Source organism: Pararge aegeria, chromosome 19, assembly GCF_905163445.1.
Source record: "Pararge aegeria chromosome 19, ilParAegt1.1, whole genome shotgun sequence".
Classification (NCBI taxonomy): Eukaryota; Metazoa; Arthropoda; class Insecta; order Lepidoptera; family Nymphalidae; genus Pararge; species Pararge aegeria.
Genome location: NC_053198.1, coordinates 16,136,826 through 16,157,252, shown reverse-complemented (window position 1 = coordinate 16,157,252; position 20,427 = coordinate 16,136,826). Strand labels below are relative to the sequence as shown.

Genomic DNA, 20,427 nt, shown 5'->3' with positions numbered 1-20,427 from the left:
ATTTATAATGTTGGGATTATTTCCCATTTTGCAAGCGTCAAGAAATCATCTAATATGACGGCTGGTAGCGTACTATACTAGATGATTTTAAGCTAAAATATTCAGGCGTATTCAGGTATAGTATTTGTCGATATTTTTTATATTCCCACTATAGGTAAGCTCTTTACCGCAATAACACCGTGTTAAGTGACGATGCAGTCTTTGATAGTAATACTCTAACCAACGACAAATATTTCTTTATTCAAAAAGGATCATAGATTGCACTTTTGATGCGTTAATTCCATACAAAATGTGTAAATAGTAGTGAGTAGTGATGGCGATAACTACATTCGTAAACTTAAAACTAAAGCTACGAGGGTTCTTAGCGCGCCCTGGTTTAAGAAGAAGCCAACAACAAACTGAGCAAACAAAGAACACCACTATGGTGTTCTTTTTGTTATCATCATCTCACATTGTCATTTTAAATAACTTAGAGGTATGGCAGTTATTACCCCTGATCGCTTTCTACTCCACCAGACCAGAGAAAATTAATCAAACCCGGGAACTACCACTTATATCTACTACGCTCACCGTTGGGCCAGGGAGGTCGTCATAGGATTTTTACGGACAGAAGAGAGTTCATTTATAGCGCGGGCTGTTTATAAAGTTTGTGATGTTGGTGCATACTCCGTCTAATTGTAGAGTGTCAAAGACAAGACCTTGCCTGCACGATCGCTTGCCGACTGCCATTTGCATATTATTATTGTTCACGACAATTTTCTTCCAATCCAACGACTCCGCTGGGCGAGACAGGTGCAAAACTGCCATTTTCATTCCAGAACGCTCCGGGTATGAAAATAAACCAAATAGCAATAAATATTGACTCGCTTGAGTTACTTGTTAGGGATGGAAAATTTTAACAAAAAACACAACCTCAGAGTTAAACAATACTGAGCGCTAGAATTACCGATGATGTTTGACAGCCGATTTTGGCAGCGACCCTGCTTTCTGAGTCCAAGGCTGTGGGTTCGATTCTCACAACTGGAAAATGTTTGTGTGCGAACAATAATACTTTTCAGTGTCTGGCTGGGTGTTTATAATATTATAACTATATATGTTTATTATTTATAAAAATATTAATCAGTAATCTAAGTGACCATAATACAAGCTAATGTTACAGTTATTTTATGAAGTGGGTAAATAATTAAATTATTTATAACTACGAATTCATATTGGCTAGTTTAGTATTTAATTGATTAGGATTTTTTCAAATACGCTAATTTTTCAATTATTATTTATTTATTTAAAAGTTTTTAAGAATCAACATAAATTATATTCGATGAACAACAAATTTTCATGACATTGATTCAGTGGGTATTTTGATATAAATGCAAAGATACCGGTGTCTTAGTCGTTATTACTACGCTTACTTTGGGGCTAGATGGCGATATTTATAGTGTCGTAAAAAAGCTTCCCGTCGGGAAAAAATATGCAACTACTACTGACTTTGATAGCAAATGTGGGTGTACTCGTTATAGTTGAATAAGTCTGCGTGGCTCTTTGTGGGAGGATAATACAGTAGTGTGATTATGGCGATAACCATATTCGTTAACATAAAACTAAAGCTATGAGGGTTCCAAACGCGTCCTGGTCTAAGAAGACGCCCACAATAAACTTAGCCCGTTTGTAAATAAATAAATAAATATACTACGACAATACACACATCGCCATCTAGCCCCAAATTAAGCGTAGCTTGTGTTTTGGGTACTAAGATGACTCATGAATATTGTTATGAATAACATACATAAATAAATAGCGATATACATATACACCCAGACACTGAAAAACATTCATGCTCATCACACAAACATTTTCCACTTGTGGGAATCGAACCCACGGCCTTGGACTCAGAAACCAGGGTCGCTGCGAACTGCGTCAATCGGCCGGCAAATATGATGATGATGCGCCTGAATGATATATTTTTGCTTGCAGGTCAAAATTCTAGTGCCCAACTCGACGGCGGGCATGATCATCGGCAAGGGCGGCAACTACATCAAGCTGATCAAGGAACAGAGCGGCAGCTACGTGCAAATCTCGCAGAAGGCGAAAGAGCTCTCCTTGCAGGAGCGCTGCATCACTGTAGTCGGTGAGTTGACGTGCAGATATATCCTCAGGCGCTTGGCTCTTGGCGGGATCAAAGGACGTTGGGTTTCCAAGGTGCTAGACCGTGTAGTTTTACCATAGCCATTTTACCTGCTCAGGCTTTAGAAGTAAGTGGTGGTCGATGGAGTATTTATATGATTTCTGGACTTGTTAAATGAAAAAAATGTTAATTTTACTTAAGACACATTTATTTATTTATTTTATATCTTGTCAGTACGGCCGGGCCACTTACGCTTACTAGATTGAACTACATATTTATGGATAACTAACAATAAGACAAATAAATGGAAGAGGACATTAAACATTATAATATAAATTATATTAATATAGAGTACTATAGTGATACTCTGCGAATATTGAAGTAAAGTTCATTCAATATTCTCACAGGACCTCCTCTGGGGTGCCATGCTTCGTGCAAGTGGAAGGGACCACGAATAATTTGTTTAGCACTTTCCAGCTCTGTACGTCGCCTTTAATTAAATCCTACATCCGTTACCCTTCAGCCTAATAAATATCCTAGCAGTGAAACGTGAATATGAACTTGGATAATTTTATTCCTACGGTTTAAAACAGATTCAAGCCATAATTAAAGTGAAAAAAGACCTAACAAAAAGCCCTCTCATAAGCAGAACTCGAATGTGACCCATAAATGCGAGTGGGATCTATTATCATTTGCGCGAAATAATTAAAACGACCGCGACGCGAAATGGCGGAGTAATGGCGCATCAGCCATCTACGTTATTAAAAAGTGTTTTATATCAACTTGATGAACTCCGTAAATGAAAATAAATAGCTAGGCAAATGGCTTGTAATCTACTTACTAACTAACTCCAGTTGTCAGTGTCTTTACACTTGTTCACTTGAAGCGAAAATCTCAGTAGCATTTTTAGCTAAAACCTAATAATAAATATAGGGTTTTTCCTATTCTAAACAATGATTAATGACAGAAAATAACATACAATTCATATTTCCAAACTTCGTTCATGTCGCTAGACATGCAGAGTAGAGTCACTATACACAGACAGACTTGACGTTTCAAAAGTGCTTATATTAGGCCTACTTGAAATATATGTTTTTTTTTTAATTTCAATCACGTGATTCTATGCCGAGAATAGAATATAATAGAATATAATTTTAATGTTTCCTGTTTACACATAGAAAGGCAGTTAAGAAGGCCTAGAAAAACATTCAACAGTATATCCACAGCCGGTCGTACAGTTATGAATAAAAAAAACGAAATATATAAACATAAAATAGGCAATAAATTGTTCAGAAGTGTTAAAGTACTACGGCTTGTGAAATATAAAGCGAACCACCTTTAATAAAAAATCTGTAAAAGAAAATTAGCAACTTTATATTTTTGTGGTAATGCCCGATTTCCGGGCAAGAAACTCTAATCCGTGCCTATTCTCAAAAAATAAGACAACAGAAATGAGTGACGATTTTTATCTCCCAGTAGCCTCAACCTGAACTGGTTTATAACGTTTGTTAATGACCCCAGTCCACACAGCTGGGCAGCTCCCGCAGGCTGGAGAGCATCTGAAAATGTGCCATTTACATTCGCCCGCAGTAATTAAACTGACGCACGAGGCCTCAACAATGGCGGCGCGTCACATTTTTATTGCTGGAACGTGACGTCGAAAAGTGTTTTCCGTAAACAATGGCGTGGGGCTTAACCAAAGGGCTTTCTTATTTCAGTCAACCCTATTCTTCCAGAAATTACTCTTATGTAATTTACAGTGATTCAGTTATAAATATACTACGACAATACACATCGCCATCTATCCCCAAAGTAAGCGTAGTTTGTGTTATGGGTACTGAGACGACTGATGAATATTTTTATGAATAATATACATAAATACTTAAAACATACATATAAACACCCAGACACTGAAAAACATTCATGCTCATCACACAAACATTTTCCAGTTGTGGTAATCGAACCCACGGCCTCGAGCTCAGAAAGCAGGGTTGCTGCAAACTGCGCCAATCGGCCGTCAAATTCAGTTGATTTCAACTATTGTTTTAAAAGGACGACTAACATTTACTTGCAGATTGCCTTAAATGTATTCTTAGTTTAGCGTTGCTTTGCAGTTTTGCACGCGCTGCAATACTCTCATCTCACTTGCTGAGGTCACTGAGAGCTTTCTCACGATGCCTTATAGACTATTATGAAAAAAAATCAATATTCATTTATTTCAAGTAGATCGACGTGATATTTTGCCTTGAAATTTATGAACTTTATGAACTACTTTTTACCAGCAATAAATGCACGGTTCATCCGGAATTATTGATTTATTTATTTTACATCTTGTCAGTACGGCAGGGCCACTTACCCTAACTAGATGGAACTACATAATTTATGGATAACTAATAACAGATGAATGAAAGATGACATTAACATTATAAAAGACATGATATTAATATAGTGTACTAAAGTGATACTCTGCTAATATTGAAGTAAAGGTCATTCAATATTCTCAGAGTATCTCAACAATTCACGGAACAATGCTGTCCAGCCGTCATGGAATATATCAAACCGTCTAAATGAAAATTCTGCTAATACTTCTTCATTCGTCAAACTACATCTTCATGCTTAAGCGTTAGCGTCCTCTCAAATCCCGCTGAGCTAAGTATATAGGGCAAAATGTACGTGCCAGTGCACATTGCGGGATCGGACGGAGGCATCTTGGGTCGCTTTATATCGCGAAAAACATTTTTTTCACGCAAGCACTACTTTCATGCAGCGACCGGAATTTATATCGTAAATAGGAAAGTACGGTTGCAGAACAAGTGGTTACACACGGTCGGAGCTGCGGGCAGATCTAGTGAACAACAAAGTGAAGTCGACATTATCCAGCCATTACTCGGCGCTTTGATAGTAATTATTATATTGTGGCACACAAATGTGAATACGCGAAATGGGTCGCGACCCCGTTGCGCTTATTGCGAGACTTTAGCCGCTCGCGGAAATTATGTTGTTAAGAGAAACTAGGTTTCCTTTTTGTAACTAACCCCGGAATGCTGAAAAGTTACGTCTTATTTATTTATTTAACTGTTCATTAGGTTCTCTAACAGATTATACACTGAAACTAGGCAAGGAACTACGCCATTGATAAGCATAATATAAAAGTGTGAACCCAATTAATGGCGAACCGGCATGCGTATTTGAAAAATACAAACAAGTTTACATTGCTTGTTATGATTATAATGGTTGTAACGAATTTGCGCCAGAAAAATATAAAAAACAAAAGAAAATGTAAATATAAAAATTGAAGAAGATCTTATTATTACCTAAAACTTAGTAGTTTGCCTTTTTCCCATAGGACTTGTAGTTTTGTCGGGAATCGAGATAAACCGTCCCTTCCCTTACATTATAAAAATAATAGTAGAATGACAACTAAATTTTTTTATTTGTTTCAAAAATTTCGATCCTGGTCCATTTCTGCCCGTCTTCCAAATACTTGAACGAAATTGCTAAAAAACTAATTTGTTTTTTTTTTTAATCTTTCTTACACTATCTATTATCTTTATTAGAATACATAAGAGCTTGTACACGACAAGTACCAATATGAGTAGATACTTTAACAGGAGTGGAATGCGAAGGGTTGGTGTGCGAACCAGGCGAAGCTACATAGCAGTGGATGACTCTACTGTTTAGTCAAGTTTCACTATAAAGGAACTCCGCAGTGTATCCGCATTATGGCAAACCGAACCATTATCTTTGCAGAGTGCTAAACATCTCTGTGTAAAGTTTTAAACGCGTTTGATTTATATTTTGGCGAAAATTTATCTTTTACTGTAACTTCTCTACTAACTCTATAAAAATCAATATATGCAATTTCCAATTTTTCTTTACTACCTTTGCCGTGCGTTCACATTCCGCGTAATCAAAGAGACATGATTCAAGGTTTCATTTGAATTAATTCAATAATTTCGGTATGATGAGTGGTGAAGATACAGAAAGATAGACGGATGTACAAAAATGCAAAAAAGGACAGACTTGGCTTCAGTAGGTACCGAATATGGAGTTCCCTCAAAAAAAAATCTAAATATCTTCGATATACTTATCCTCTAAAGTTTGACCTGTTTTTATATAAAACGTGGATGAGAAATACGAAATACTGTTGATGGGGTGCATAAGGATATTTCATAAAGAATTATTAAATATTTCTGTAAAAATATTAAATCAAAAGTAGCATATTTATTTTTCGATACAAACTAATTTAAAACCTAAAAGACCGACACAGGCATAGTACATACGCTACGCGGCGCGTACCTAGTAAAGTGACAGGAGTCATTTGATTTAAATTTTGCATGGGATGTAAGGGCTGTATCCGATTTCTTTCAGTAAAAACTATGCAGTGATTAACTCAAAAACTATTAGCGTTTCGGTTTCACAGATAAGTCTTAGAGACAGTAAATAATGTACCTCTAAAGCATGAGAAGTAATATTTCGATTACGATTTGCATATAAATACATACATATGGATATACAGAAAACGCCCGCTTTAATCCGATACCAGAGCATCGTCAGGAAATGTTGCGTATAAAGATAAAATAATTCCATAATATCCATTTATTTTAATCTTATCTAAGCAAATATAACTATTCTTGTAATAAATATAATTCTCTAGATCTATATTACTAATTTTTCATAACAAACATATATTGATATATATTAAATATGTTTTATTAATTAATAATAAATATATTAATAATATAGCTTTTATGTCTTGTTTTTGTTTATGGTAGATTGTGCTTTAGTGCAGAATTCAAGATTTTAAAAGAACTCTTTTCAGTTAAGTGGAAATGGAAAGATATTTTCATCGATTTAAAAGTGCCCGTTAAGCACATTTGAACAAATATGATTCTGATTGTGATTTTATCGTATTGCAGGTGAGAAAGAGAACAACAAGAAGGCGTGCGTCATGATTCTCCAGAAAGTCGTGGACGACCCGCAGTCGGGCTCGTGCCCCAACGTGTCGTACGCGGACGTGGCGGGCCCGGTCGCCAACTACAACCCCACGGGCTCGCCCTACGCCGTGCCCACCACTGAGGTGACCGAGGTGATCGCTTGGACACGCTCTCTAGTTACGAGGCTTCCCGCGCTCTTGCGGCCAACCCCCCTGAACGTACACACGGGGGTGTTCTAACCCCCCTTGAAAATTTAAATTTATTATTTTTAGTATGTCGCCTAATTCGAAATATAATTTACTGGTGCTACCAATGTTTTTGTAAATGAGGACAGGAATTTTGCTCAAAATACTGGTTAGGCAACTTCAAAGCAAGCTGACTATACTATAATCCCTGCATTATGAGTAATTGCTTTAAATTAAAAACGCACGTGACCCAGTAAAAGGTGCGTACCGGACATCGAACTGTTTCGCTCCGAAAGGAAAGCCGAAGTCTTTCCATGGAGATTAGGTAACAATAGGACACCTCGAAAGTAAACAATTTTAATCACACAGTCGTTTATAGAATATCCTCATCCCATCAATTTACACACAATTAAACCACCCTTAAATGCGCAGTACATATTGTTTGTAATTTGAGAAAGAGAGCGTACATTACAATCGAGCTGAATTAAAGAAATTTTTCTTAGGTCTCGAGCTTTTTGAATTGAAAAAATTGAATTGTATTTGAGTTTATAAAAATTATATTTCGAAAAGGCGACAAAGATATTTTTAGAAGTCACTGGATAAAGGAAACGTTCGAAGGGGCTGGTTGTAGAGTTTGAGAAACCTCTTAAGTTTCTTTACGCGTGAGGCTTGGCAGGATTTTTTTTCTTTGTATAGGAAAATTTATGGAACATTTGTTATTAATGGAATAGAGTTATAATAAGCAAATAGCATCCAAAACAACTTCATCGATTAATTTAATATTCGAATAACAATGAGTAATAGCGTAAAAATATCTTAGTAACTCCACTATGTAGACTTTATTACTGATTAACATAAATAGTAAATCCACATAGGTATCCGTATTTAGTATAGGAATAAAACTCTATGTCAACCTTTTCATAGAGACCATTGGAAAATAGTATTCGATTTGCACGTTCGAGTAACAGAAGATTATAATGTAAGAGTAAACTAATTTCATTTGTTTTTATAATCTTCCTGACGCTAGTAATGAGTAGAACAATAAATTAAAATTATTTATTAAGGTCTGATTAAACTGAGCGGAATGCCGCGGTTTAGAGCAATACGCTTACCACTATATTCTTGATTTCTTAATTCTGAGTAATGTTCATGACATTACTCAGAAACAGAAGAATTACTGGATTAAAAGTCCCAAACGAATGTGCGTATGTACGAATGTACGTACGTACGTTCGTACGTACTTGGTACGTATTCACTTATACGATGTTCGACTCAGTTTGAATGGAACTCTGAGGTTCATTTTACTTTGACTTTTGACTTTGGTTTTGCAACAATATCTATATTATATCTATATATATAAATTGGGTTTTGCAGTTTCTTTATTATTGGCTACTTAAATTTAACAACATTCAACACTTGCACGTATTTTGAAGTTGGGCAATCCGTTATGTTATTTCCAATATCCGTCCGAGTTCAAAACGCGTGCACTAACAAAATTATTTATTACAGCCATCACAGTCAAATCTGTTTAAAGTATTATGGTTAGCAATTTTTATTTCAATAGATTGGTATGTTTTATTATTTTTTTTTGGTACCGTGATACAAAAATATTATTTTAAAACTAACGATACCAGCATATGTTTTGTTCTATCATATACCGACTTGTAGGTTGATTTATGAAATTTTTACCTCTCACTATCATAAATATTAATTTCTGGACGAGTATCATATAACCAGCTTTATTAAAATTCATACTAATAAATAATATGTGAAAGTGTGTGTGTACTTGTTTGTCGGCTCGACAAAATTTTGCAGAAATAGATCACATCCTGAAGAAAGACACGAAAAACTATAAAGTCCGGGCAAACAAACGGTTTTACGCGTAGTTTTAAAAAACCGAAAAAAACGTGGACAAAATCGCGTTCATAAGCTAGTGCATAATATGCCTAATAATAGCCTAATTAGCTATCATCACCGATAAGATATTTTAGTGGCGTCTTTCGATCGATGAGCACCGCCGCAGTGAAGCGCGGGCGAGCTGCCAAGAATCAACGGTACCTGCTGTCGAGTGTCGACGCCACATACTCGCGAGCGACGCCACTTCACGCCGCGTCGAGAACGTATCTCCTTTAACGAGCGATACCGTTCGTGCCCATCCCACTAATTATTGGACGTGGCTACATCATCATCTCCAAACTATTAAAAAAAAAAAATCAACACTCAATTTATTCAAATAAGACCGTGGAAGCACTTATTATACGTAAATGTTATATGTGTATATGGAGGTGATAACTACATACGTAAACTTAAAACTAAAACTACGAGGGTTCCAAACGCGTTAATATAAATTACAATAATTTGAATACTGCAGTTGTGCGTCCGAATTGAAATATTGAAGGATTGATAAAAATAGAATTGTCAATAATATTAACAGTTTGCGAGCAGCCTAAGAAAAAGCCCTCATCACTTTGTGTGAGGGCCATCCCCAGTTTATTAATAAAAATTTATGAGGTAGAATTATTCGGAAATTCGGAAAGTACTTCCGGCAAACAGCATTGTAAAAAAAATGTAGTACAGAATTTGCGGCTCTAACGCGGGTGACAGATCTATTTTTCTACGATCTGTGTTCCTATACGCGAAAGTGAATCCTCATTTCGAGCTGGGATCTTATACACATCGAAGAAGGATAAACAGACGAACTCACTTTCGCTTCAATACTAATATTACTAGCTGTAGCCCGCGTTTCTTGTCATCGTTTGCTACGGTTTTTTACATATCCCGTGAGAACGGTTTGTTTTCCTGGGATAAATATTTGGTTTGCTTAGTTAAGGCATAAAGGAAATACAAACAAACAAACTTTCGCATTTATAATATTAGTAAGAATTATATGAATGATTTTTGTATTCAGTCTCTTAACTCTATCTTACCAATACGAATGGGTTTATTCTCTATTTGATTTTAGCACATATATATACAAATAAATAAATTGCTAGCCAAGCGACGATTTGTTATTACTAATATTTATACATAATACATTCTCTATCTCTTTCTATTTGCAATATCCTAATCTATTCTTAGCTTAGCTTATTCTTTGAAGTATTATATACGTATCGCACACATATATATGTTTAACTTATATGCATTGGATGATAAAGCCTCGGCGCGAAAGCACTAGCGGGCGTGTCTAAGTGGCCGCGTGCCGCGCGCACCGACACTCACACACACACACACATCACATAAACTAACATCCTTACTGATAAAAGTTGTATAGCGCTCATATATTTAGCTAGCTTATATTAAACAATATTTTTCATTTCATTAGATTATTTTAATTATCGATATTAAAATGTATATATGTATATATTTGCGTTCTGGTTATGTTTGCAATTTCTTTTTTTATGTTTTTATGTCTTATTTATATTATACTAGCTGTCCTGGCGAACTTCGTATCGCGGATAGTTTTTTTTAATTGATTTTATATTTTAATACTTATTATTAAGGACAGGTTTATTAGTAAGGACATTTACACTATTTACACTACCTTTGGTTTGTGCAACTTGGAAAAGAGAGATAGGTAACGCTTTTTTTTTTATTTATGATATGCACTTTGGGCAGTGGTGAGCATTTCGTATAAGCACAAATGCACTGCCTACCCTTAAAGTTTCATGATTAGAGGATTTTTCCATTTTATACCAGTATCCATGCCTACACGGGTCAATAATCTTGTGCACGCCACTGCCCTTGGGATACTTAAAAGAAACGTAGACTAGTCTTACAATGCTTTTATTTTACAGTTAAGGGTGAAAGTATAATTTTCAGCGTCGATTCGCTTTAAACTTGACGATTTTTGTCCCAATTATACAAGTCTAAAGCTGGGCATGACGTCGATCGCATGCCTCGAGCTTCGTCGATAAGATACTATCTATGGTTTGCTATAAACTACTTAAAGTCACTAAATATAGAGTCACAGAGAGCATATGTCGAAAATATTTTTAAAAATGCTAGTAAAGTCACGAAACAGTAAATTAAAAAATGCCACGTATGTCTCAAAAGCGTTTATTTAAAAATGCCATAAAATATAGTATACTGAAAAATGTCATGAAAGTCAATAACTATAATATTGAAAATGTCACAGCGCTAATAATTGTAGAACCGTGGTTGCGTTCTCATTACTTATAAGCATTATTATAGTGGCGTTTTTAACATTTTTAAATAAAGACTTCAGTTTTTACCATTTAATAATAAGAACAGCGGAACCCATGTGGAAATAAGTATTTATGCATTTCCAGACATATTCATACAAAATAGCTAAAATGCGAGTCGATGTTTATAAATGTGATTTAACCGGTTGACTGGTTAATCATTGAAATAAGTATAATGTCAAATTAATATGTTTATTTCATTTGATTGGTACAACCTTCACTGTGCGAACAGAAGTACTGTGATATTTATAAGACTGGTGATGAATACGAATATCTCTAACTATTATTCTATGTGCTTTATATTTTATACACTTAAGTTTTATTAACATGATTATGATATATTTTTGTATTTAACTTAAATGTTTATGTTATAACCAACCTATTATTTTAATCGCTTTGAATTATTTATGTAAGCGCCTACTTATTTTTTTGCTTAAAATTATTTATGTAGGTAAGTATTCCTTTTCAGACGTGGAAACCTTATATTATTTTTTTCTACCTGCCTATTATGAGATTGTCTATCACGATATCGAAGGAGCGCAATCTAGTTACTTCACTTTGAAATATTATTGGCGCTAGATGGCGCTCGTTCGGTATCATATAAATCATAGTTAACTTTCTCGTGATCGAATAAGTAAATTTAGGCACTGTACCCTTATGTGACATTCTCGTATTAGGATTAGTTATCGTTTTCGAGTATCGAGAAATAATAACTCCAGATTAAAATTAACCTAATCTACCATGTTTTAAAACTTAACTTCGTTCACACTATACGCCAGCGCAACATTGGTAAACTAATGCCCTTTTTCACTAACGACGGATAAAGCAATGCCTATGTAAGTAAAGCCTGTTCGAAGAATATTCCTAGGCATAATCTTAATTATCTATGGTTCTTGCGACAGGCTGTGCGTTTCTATGATCATATTTTTAATTTTTCGTATGCATTTGAGGTAATTAAATAAAAATCTAATTTATATTTTTTCATCTGTAGAGTTTATGAGTCCCCAAAACTTTACGATCTATCGAATCGGCGTCTTAACTTTAAATAGCGCCTAACGTCGTTAGTCATCACATAGGAGTTCGTGAAACGTTTTCTTTATTTTAAGAATAACCTAAATCACTAGGCAACGCAAAAGGCTATTCCTAGGTTTAGTGAAAACGGGCATAAATGGCGCAAGTACAGAAAGTACGCTCTTAAAACTAGCATTATTGAGGTACGTTTTCCAAGGATTTTAAGTTAATAAAATTTTACTTTGGGTGCGATAAATCCGTCAAGCAATCAATTTTATTGTTGCCACAATTATACTACATGCAAGATGTTAATGAATGTGTTTACAAGAATTTCTTATTACAATCATTTTCAATTGAAATGACATAAAAAGTTATTACAACCATAAAAAAATGAAAAGAGTAATAATAAGCTAAAAGACGCAACCTTTTTGTTGTCGAACCCCCATAACTTGAATTTGTATACAGAGCCACGCGCTGGTGGGCGGCGGCTCCGTGGGCGGCGTGGGCGGCGTGGGCGGTGTGGGTGGCGTGGGCGGCGTGGGCGGCATGCTCATGAACGGCTCGGGGCTGGGCGCGCTGTCTCTGTCGCTGTCACTTGCTCCTCCGGGCACGCCGCCGCCGTCGCCGCTCACGCAGCACACGCTTGACCACATCAAGGTGAGTGAAGAGGTAATTCACTTTGATTTACCCGGGAGCGGTGCCTAACCACTAACTTTGGGCTCTTTAGAGTGATAATATTGATAGCTAAACAGCAGAGATGTGTTCATGAACCTATTCGTTTATTTTGTGTTAACTTTGGAATCCATAGTTGCATGGAAAGGATGTTATAGCCTAATAGATTTCAGCTTCGGGTTCACGAGTTTGAATCTCAGTACACACTTGTAACATTTCTGTGTTATGTGCGTTTTAAGCAATCAAAATATTACTTGCACGCCCGAAAGATCTCTATAATGTTCTCAAATTAGTGTGGAGTCCGCCGAGACGCACTGGGCCAGCGTTTCGGACTACGGCCAGTAACCTTCAAATTTTGGGAGATCCGTGCCCTGTAGTGGACCGGTAATGGGTTAATATGGTCACATAACGCATAAGACTGCGGCGGTGTTCCCATGGCAACTCAAAAAATATAGAGCATACCTGATTTCAGACAGGCTGCAAGAGTACCAAGTTACACCATTTAAAAAATTCTAAATCAACATTTTTACGTGACTGATGGAGGCTGCGTGCCGAAAGTTCGAGTTTAGCTTGGCTATACTAACATATTAACAGTAATGTTTGGTATTAGTATAAAAAAAAACATTATGTCATAAATATGAATTGAAGCGTACTGTAATAGTGTATACAGGGCGCTTAAATAGTGTAGATTATAAATTATTTTCCTACATTAAATAGTGTATTAGTACACTATTTTATTTTAGCGTACGATTGATAACCCATCTCCCCTATTGGTCTACATTGACTACTGTCAGAAATGTTAGTCAGCTCTGGGACAGTGAGGGCGCCGTGCGTCCACCTAACTCGCACTTACTAATTGTTCCTTGCATGTTCTGCTTTGCTATCATTATTAGCACGTTCCTTGTTCCAAATAAAACAGCCCTACAAGCTCATTAGGTTTATGCTGACTTCTCCATTTGTATGGTGTCCTGGTAAGTGCAATCCAAAAACAGAACGGTCCTAGCAAGTCAACGATTTAGTTACTATCGCATACTGGTTCCACCAGTAAGCAGTATTGTTGCAATGCGTACTAAGCAGTATGGTCTCAAGGAATTGATGGACTCCTTGCATGCCAGGCGATGGTTTACACTTACCAATCATGTGTACCATCGGTTTCAGTCAATTATATTTCTAGAAAATTAAAAAAAAGGGCATTTATTGAATTAAGTGATTCAGGATTGAAGATTTCACGTGTACACATTATTCGAACGCGCTAAAAATACATAATACATTGACAGCCGATTGGCGCAGTTTGCAGCGTTCCTGCTTTCTGACTCCAAGGCCGTGGGTTCGATTCCCACTACTGGAAAAACGTTTGTGTGATGAGTATGAATGTTTTTCAGTGTCTGGGTGTTTATATGTATACTAGCGGTTTTTTCGCGACTTCGTCTGCGTTTGATTTTGTTTTTAAAAGTATTCAGTATCGCTAAGCCTTAAATGAGGGTTTGCTGCTGCCCGCTGAGGAGTTCTGTCCTCTATCTCCAACCACAGTTTGGGCAAAATTAAACACATATTATAACCTCTATAGTACAAAACAATTTATTTAAATCGGTTATAACTTGTCGGAGTTATGGTGTAAAATCGTCAAACAATTTCACCCCCTCTCCCAAAGGAACCGAGCTTAATGTCGGGATAAAAAGTATCCTATATTACTTGTAACACTTCCAAGATATGTGTACAAAGTTTCATGAGGATCGGTGTAGTCGTTTTTGCGTGAAAGCGTAACAAACAAACATTGGCATTTATAATATTAAGTAGGGATTAATATTATATACAAAGTACTTAACTTTGTATATTATTCATAAAAATATTCATCAGTCATCTTAGTACTCATAACACAAGCTACGCTTACTTTGGGGCTAGATGGCGATGTGTGTATTGTCGTAGTATATTAATTTATAAAAAAAAACCCGTTGCAAAACATTTACTTTATCCGTGTCTATTTTACTTGGCAACAATATTTCAAAGGTTCATTCATAAAAAAGACGTGTGTGTGTGTGTGTGTCAATTTGCCGCTATAAACAAGCGCGATGAGCTGACAGTGTGTTGCGCGGCAGGCGGCGCTGCGGCAGGCGGGCTACTCGGAGGGCGGCATCTCGGAGATAGGCGCGGCGCTGTCGCTGCTGGTGAAGCACGGCGTGCTGGGGCTGGCGCTGCCGGCCGCGCTGCCCGCGCCGCTGTCGGCCGCCTACTTCCCTCTGGCGCAGGACTCGCCCTTCGGCCCGCTGGCGCAGGTGCAGCTGGGTGAGTGGCGCCGCGCCGACCTCGCGCACGCGCTGCAGTACATGGCGCAGTAGCGCCGCACTCGGGCCCCCCCATCGCCACTGTGAAGTGCACCTAATGCCACTGCTTACAGAATTCAGAGTCGCGAATCCTGCACTTAGGACTTTTTTTTCATTTCACAAACGTTCACAAGCCTCACCTGAGGAATTGTAAGCAAATTGGAGCTTTAACCCGATGCTAATAAAATCCGTTTTCCTCTGAAAGCGACACCTCGATTGCGATGAAGCAAATCTAGTACTAAGGCAACAGCGTATAGCGTCAGCGCGCAATCGAAAGAATTCAGAGTCGCGAATCCTGCACTTAGGACTTTTTTTTCATTTCACAAAAGTTCACAAGCCTCACCTGAGGAATTGTAGGCAAATTGGAGCTTTAACATTATGCTAATAAGATCCGTTTTACTCTGAAAGCGACTCCTCGATTGCGATGAAGCAAAGCTAGTACTAAGGCCACAGACTATAGCGCCAGCGCGCAATTGCAGCCGAGCTAACGTAGACGTGGCTGGCGAGGAAGTGGGGCGCATATTTCCGCAACGCACTCATTCGTTGCCCAGTCGATTCGATTTAACTAATCAAATAGTCAACCTGTACTTAGTCAATCTTGATCGCGATCCAAAATCAATAAATGTTCAATCAATCTGAATGGCGATTATTGATTTTGATCGCGGATCGCGCTCCAAATTGTCTGTGTACGGGGCGCCTTACTCTTCTAAATAAATCATTGTATAAAGAATGAGTAGTTGGGACGCCTTTGATCTCTTGCTAAGAGCTACACAGTGCAGCGTCGCGAGAGTTCATAGATGTAGTAAAAATCCCTTTCCTCGTCTCGTACTTTTCGCGCAATGGCTCTGTTTATAATATCGTTAGCCTGTGGTACTACGGAGCTCTGATTAGTTTCAGTAGTTTAGTCCTTTTTTACAACCGGAACGGTCAGCATGTGTGGTATGATACTCCACAAACAAATTGGACTTAAGAGACGTGACCTATTCGGTTGTAAAACAATAACCGAACTACTGATATTTAAAAACTTAGTAAATTCGACTAGATAAAAATTATTTGTGTATGCCCCAAATCAAATCATTGAGTTGCGCTGGTTTAAAACACGGTGACCTGTACACATGATTTGGCTGACTTTAGTCCGTGCCTCGGAGAGCACGTTAAGCCATCTTCACTGGTCATCGTAACACACATCAACCCGAATCGAAGCTTAGCTCTACAGCCAACTCTCCAGAGAGAGGAGGTCAGTCTAGTGATGATGATGACAATAATGATTATGATAACACATCCACTCACACATAACACATTTATAGACAACAATACGGACTGTTCATTAAAACAGCACAACAGTGCACTCTCAAAATCGAAAATATGTTTTTGTATAAACAAAGTTAACGGAACAAATTACGTATTTAATAATATGTTCCGCTGATTTGCAATACGTAATGTTAAATGCAAAATATTCCTAGGTCCTACAAAAAGAGCTCTTAATGATTCCAATGAAAGATGTCCAAGGTCTCGCGTCTAAGATAATATATAAGTTACGCCCTTGTATTGGTGTAACCGTATTGCATACCCTTTATCATTAAGGTCAGGGTCATTCTACACAATAATGTTGTTTATTTCTCTGGGAATATAATATGATGATATGTTTTGTTTTTAATGTTTTTTGGCATATTTTAATGATATTTAAACCTGCTTTATGTAAATGTTAATTAGTCGGTAACTGGAACTTAAATACTAATAATAATTATGACGAAAGTCATCGGCAAGAGTAGGTTGAGTAGAGGGACTGTGATTGAAAGATTTATAAAAATGAATTTTATTTCCTAAAGTTTTCGGCATTGCTTTCACATTATTAAAACTTTCACATTCGCGGAATTCTTTACACTAATTTCTTTGTCTGTATAATAGTAGTGTCTTCATAATAACTTTAATATATTTCTCATTTAATATTACAAATGTATAGAATAGAATTTACACAAGAGCTTTGGTCATTTGTCTCATATTATAGTTTTATTATTTTTTTATAATCTGTGTCGTTACTTTATTTAGGTATATAATCTTTAACAAAGCGGATTGTATTTTTTATAAATGCATGCCCATTTTGTAAGGTGTACAGTTGTATTGCTGATTATTTTAACACGATTGGCTTTTATTATATTATTGGTTGATTTTTCTCTCTTCAAACTTTTTCAAAATTACCGAAGGCATTGCTTCTATCATATCATCTATCGGCAATACATTTTAACACTTGAGCAGTAGACAAGCCACTTTTAAGTGGGCATAAGACAATTTATTTCTAAAAGTAGAAAAAAATATATAAGAAATTTAATAAGACCAAAAATTTAAAAAATGTCGCTTGGTTAGTTTTCTCGATTTAAATGTCTCTGGTCAGACTAAGTATTACCTAAAACAGTTTCGACTTTTTCTTCTATGGCAATATTGATGTTTACAAGTTTATCATGACTAATTATGTCATTCTTTCCGCGATCGAGAATGTATGTATATGTATGCACTTCTTAAATATAAATATCGTGAAATATACACAATTTTTGTAAATTGTCTGATGGATAAAATTACTGCATGTCTACTGCTCACTTAAGACTAATGAAATGAACAACTTAATTGTCTTTTTACTATTTAATTTTGTATTTAATTGTCCTTTAAACATTTTTAGTATCGTTACAAACTCAGGTAGTTTTGATAACTCTAAATCAAGTTCACAAATGTTATGGAACATGAGTTTGATGATTAATCCCTAAGATCTTATATCAGTGAATTTTCAACGCTGCGGCCCTAGTAGATTCCACCGGCATAGTAGCATAAAATGCGGTAGCAAATCCTGCGTCGTTTTCTTATTATATTATGTATATCATAAAATTCATTCATAATTTTACTACTATTACAGTGCATTTTATTATTTATATACAATTAATTTTCCTAGCATAAGTCCAAATTTTAGATATGCTTCTGTATTGATTTTAATGTTGCCGCATTTAAGAAGATGTTGCTACTAGGCGCGGTCTCTAGTTGGAGTGCAGCGGAGACTAATCATCAATCTTTATTGATTTATTTATTAAAATCCTTGTATAATAAATTAATTTAATGGAATTGCAGAAAATATGCCCCCTGTAATAACCTCCTCTTCACTTCATTGTAGGTTGAAAAAAAAGACTAAGTTGTTCCTTTCAAATAAAACATTGACATTTCTTCTTTCGACCGCACCACAGCGCTGCCGATAAATTTTTCATACAGATAGAGAAACGCAAAATTCACTACACTCACGAAATTATTTTGAACTAGTCACGTGGGTTATGCTGGTGTACGTTTTAGTTGCCTTATGTTGCGTCTAGTCTTACCCAATTGGCTTTTAATTTTAGATATTAATAATATGTTTTAGAATAACTTTATCCAAATTTTTTATTTAGAGCTAATTGAACATGTCTTAGATTAACCAAACAAAAATCTCATCTCGTAGTTACTGTAAGTTTTTACTTTTGTAGATTAAAAGCTTTCTACATTGCATATAAAATCTTCTTGAAGGTACACCGTCATTCACAGTTGGTGCAATTTTGGGCCAATGTTTTTTTTTGCCAGGTAAATATAATTACTTTGTTAATATAATGGCTATAATATATGATATATTATGGCAGATTAATACATCTTATTTGCAGTGAACTCGGAGTATTTTTTATGACTTTCGTTATTTTCTTTTGTTTTTAATTTTTCACATGGTTTCTGATAATTCAGAGAACCGCAAAGGCCAAATCCATTAAAAAGGCTAAATTAAATATTAATCTTTAGAGGTGGAAGTTATTCTCAGAAAGAAGATTAATAAACTGTCATACATTATTTGACGTCTTTTGTCAACATTTGGCAATCTAGTATCTAACCGAAACCATTTTTCTAAGCGAAGTTTACTTTCATATTATTCTCTTGGCTGGCAAAAATAAAATTAGCCCAATATGACTGATGGTTGTGTCCTTTAATCTCATTACATATTTTTTGCATACCAATCTACTTACGAATAAATAACAATTTTAGGATACATTTTCGAATATTTAGTAGCATAGGATTGGGGAAACAGAATCAAGTTAATAAATCCTACAATTTCATTTGGATAATTGGCCCCAAATGTTATAAGGAAGAGTATCTACTTTTTTATAATGGACGTGATACTTTTAACCGTAGTTACATTGATTAAATAAGAATAGTTTTGCGAAAAAGAAAAAATCATTGATCGTTAAATATAATTCTCCCAGTCAGTGAGATGAATAAATACGCTGTCCCTTTTAAATTAAAGCTAATATTGGAAGTCGAGCACGAAATGTTAGTCCAGTCCCCTATACCGAGCTACGTGCATTAGCATATCACGCGTCGCTTCCGCGGATTGGCAAGCCGGAGTTCAGGCGCGCTGTGCGGGCGGGCGTAGTGCCGCCGCTAACGTATTGTGTCCGCAACAGCGCGAAACGTTCTAATGTAAGCTCGCGGCGCGCGGCTCGCGGCTCGCGGCCCGCGCTTGAGGCCCGCGCGGTCGGGGCCCGGGCGGTCGAGGCTCGCGCGGTCGAGGCTCGCGGCGGTAGAGGTGACTCGAGGACGCTCCGCAGGCGGCGCGCGCGGCGGGGCGTGCGGCTTAGAGCGTTTCGCGGAGGTTGCATTCGAGGCGCTTCGCCCCCCAGCCGTGGCGCCCATCTCGCTGCCCGGCGGCGCCGTGCCCGCCTTCCCGTCGGCGTCGCTGATGCCGCTGTCCAAGAGCCCCACGCCGGCCGACGCGGGCGCCAAGGACTCCAAAAACGTGGAGATCGCCGAGGTCATCGTCGGGGCCATTCTGGGTACGGCTTCTTGCATTAGTACTTCGCGTCGTGCGAGCACGCGTCACGCGTTAGCGTAGCCGAGCATTTCTTGAAAGATTTGTTCCCATAAAATCGTAGGCTAACGTAACTGATCTAGCTGTCGGCTACGCGCGCGCGCAGTGCTCGC

General features: G+C 37.0%; 1 protein-coding gene across 4 annotated transcripts in view; it reads left to right on the top strand.

Annotated features, from left to right (window-relative positions):
- The window catches only part of LOC120632386 (RNA-binding protein Nova-1), a 108,711-nt gene that overhangs the window by 78,844 nt on the left and 9,440 nt on the right, over window positions 1-20,427 (top strand). For 3 of the 4 annotated variants that reach the window (XM_039902250.1, XM_039902247.1, XM_039902251.1), the window contains 5 exons: window positions 1,972-2,125; window positions 7,042-7,211; window positions 12,923-13,114; window positions 15,226-15,412; window positions 20,055-20,279. In XM_039902250.1, the coding sequence (XP_039758184.1) occupies window positions 1,972-2,125; window positions 7,042-7,211; window positions 12,923-13,114; window positions 15,226-15,412; window positions 20,055-20,279 (928 nt within the window). The remainder of the gene's footprint in view (window positions 1-1,971; window positions 2,126-7,041; window positions 7,212-12,922; window positions 13,115-15,225; window positions 15,413-20,054; window positions 20,280-20,427) is intronic. The other variant, XM_039902248.1, reaches the window with a different exon arrangement.